We start from the raw sequence: 2,906 nt of genomic DNA on the forward strand, positions 1-2,906 counted from the left end.
ATGGTAAATAAAGCATCATGTTTAGAAAATATATATTTATTGTTTATAATCTGCAATCATATACAAGCACAGATTTATGAAATATGAAGTATCTGCAAATATTGCATACCACAGTACAAGTTATACATTAACTCCTGACACCTCTTACACATATTGCATACTAGGAAATATCAATAAATGATAAGCAGTAGTTGCAAATATTGCATACCAGCCATACTAAATTGAATGGCACCTGTTACATATCAATATACACAAAGTATTGAACATTGGAGTAATTCCTGCAAATATTGCAAAACAGATCCGTTACAACCTAGCAATTATCCCCATAGGAGAGAAGGACCAGTATACTGAACAATTGTCTCCAAAACAACAACTCCCAGCATGCCCTGGAAGCTTAATGACTGTGACACAATTAAGGCCAAAATCAAGCAATACAAGCAATGCACGTGGCATTTTACTATTACTCTATATATAGAGCCAGTACACACTACATATAATCTGCTGTACAGTACTGTATGATACATAGTATCTACTGTATATATCAGGCCGGAGGTCTCACCTCCATTATTCTGCAATGCTTTGCACTGGAGGTCTGATATATACATACACTACTCCCCTCTGTATACAGCCAGTACACACTACATATAATCTGCTGTACAGTACTGTATGATACATAGTATCTACTGTATATATCAGGCCGGAGGACTCACCTCCATTATTCTGCAATGCTTTGCACTGGAGGTCTGATATATACATACACTACTCCCCTCTGTATACAGTCAGTACACACTACATATAATCTGCTGTACAGTACTGTATGATACATAGTATCTACTGTATATATCAGGCCGGAGGTCTCACCTCCATTATTCTACAATGCTTTGCACTGGAGGTCTGATATATACATACACTACTCCCCTCTGTATACAGCCAGTACACACTACATATAACCTGATACATTGTATCACTGAGAATATTCATAGAATGTGTCCATATAGGACTAGGACATCTTCTTCATAGAAGACAACGACTCATATAACAATATAGAACCAAGTCCATACAGGAGAGCTGCAGCAGACAGCAGATAATATGAAGGACTAGTAAATCACGTAGTAATTACACCATGTCCAGAATGAACTTCTTCTCCATCTCATGATGAGACATTAGTGAGAGGCAGAATCCACCCCATCTCCAGCTCTCAGGTATACGGGGGTACATAGCTCTGAGATCAGTCCACACCAGGGGATCCAGTCACTACCAGGGTCTCCACAAGGCTTTGCTGCTGTCCAGGGGGCTGTGTTTGCTGGGGGTCTGGTGGATGGAGGATACAGGAGGAGATACAGCCCCGTATGTCATAGTGTGAGCCCCAGGGAGGTTCTGCAGCAGCTGGATCTGGAGCTCGGTCTGTTTGTGCTGGGATAGGAAGGTGATGGAGTCCTGGACGCAGGTGGAGAAGCCTTCTCTCTGGGCCTGGCTGGAGGCTGTGACATCTAGAACAGGAGAGACATACATGTCAGTGACAGCGTCCATCAGCTGCTGCAATCTGCTCTCAGTAAGAAACATATGAGGGGTGTGAAGGGCCGGGACAGGACACTTACTTCTCTCCGCCATGTGGCGCTGCAGTAAGGTGACCGCCATCTCCAGGATATCGGCTTTCTCAGGTTTGGAGGGGAGCTGATGTCTCTGGAACTCCTTCTCCAGTAAGATGCGCAGCTGCTCAATGCTGCTGTTAATCCGGTCTCTCCTCATCTTCTCGATCACCGGTTTCCTCAGCTGCAGAATAAGGCATAAGGGTTGGTTAGTTACATGCGGCAGTGGATGCACCTTTATGGCGGTGAAGAAGCATTTGATGCTATGAGAGGAGGAGATGTGGTAGATCAGCACTTACTTTTCTGGGCTGCCGGGTGAGGGGATCATTAGCAGGGCTCTGGATGAGGCTGACGCTGTAAGGAGCCATCGGTCAGTGTGCGGCAGTGTCCTCTCTGTAGATGGGACGTCAGTGATGTGCGGCCAGGGAGGCAGACAGCCCCTCTATATACCCCTCTCCTGCATAATGATGTGTGAGGATCAGAGCGAGCACAGGTTCCCACACTCAGCCTCCAATCACACAGCAGCGGGGACAATAGACGTGTGTCCATCTGGAGCCTCCAATACAGGAGATAATAGAGACTGCTGGGGGCAAGCTGTGAGCCGGAGTGTGGGAAAGACCTGCACCAAGATGCTATCTGCCGTAATGACATATTGATCAGGGCATGGATGGGATTACATGCTGTACTTTAAGTGGAGATCCTCCTGACCTGTCATTGACACATCACCGCCAATAATAAGAACCTGTGTAAATACAGTTGCAAGAAAAAGTATGTGAACCTTTTGGAATTATATGGATTTCTGCACAAATTGGTCATAAAATGTGATCTGATCTTCATCTAAGTCACAACAATAGACAATCACAGTCTGCTTAAACTATTAACACACAAAGAATTAAATGTTACCATGTTTTTATTGAACACACCATGTAAACATTCACAGTGCAGGTGGAAAAAGTATGTGAACCCTTGGATTTAATAACTGGTTCAACCTCCTTTGGCAGCAATAACTTCAACCAAATGTTTCCTGTAGTTTCGGATCAGATGTGCACAACGGTCAGGAGTAATTCTTGACCATTCCTCTTTACAGTTTCAGTTCGGCAATATTCTTGGGATGTCTGGTGTGAATCGCTTTCTTGAGGTCATGCCACAGCATCTCAATCTGGTTGAGGTCAGGACTCTGACTGGGCCACTCCAGAAGGCGTATTTTCTTCTGTTTAAACCATTCTGTTGTTGATTTACTTCTATGGTTTGGGTCGTTGTCCTGTTGCAACACCCATCTTCTGTTGAGCTTCAGCTGGTGGATAGATGGCCTTAAGT

General features: G+C 44.4%; 1 protein-coding gene across 1 annotated transcript; it reads right to left on the bottom strand.

Moving 5' to 3' along the window:
• Positions 1-988: 988 nt before the first annotated feature.
• Positions 989-2,004, bottom strand: LOC120998932 (transcription factor HES-5-like). The gene is made up of 3 exons (XM_040429812.1): positions 1,889-2,004; positions 1,599-1,773; positions 989-1,490 (listed from the first exon to the last, which is right to left on the bottom strand). The coding sequence occupies exons 1-3, from the start codon at positions 1,955-1,957 to the stop codon at positions 1,255-1,257; spliced, it is 480 nt and encodes a 159-aa protein (XP_040285746.1). The 5' UTR covers positions 1,958-2,004; the 3' UTR covers positions 989-1,254.
• Between the last annotated feature and the right edge of the window lie 902 nt (positions 2,005-2,906).

This window comes from Bufo bufo, chromosome 1 (genome assembly GCF_905171765.1).
Source record: "Bufo bufo chromosome 1, aBufBuf1.1, whole genome shotgun sequence".
Classification (NCBI taxonomy): Eukaryota; Metazoa; Chordata; class Amphibia; order Anura; family Bufonidae; genus Bufo; species Bufo bufo.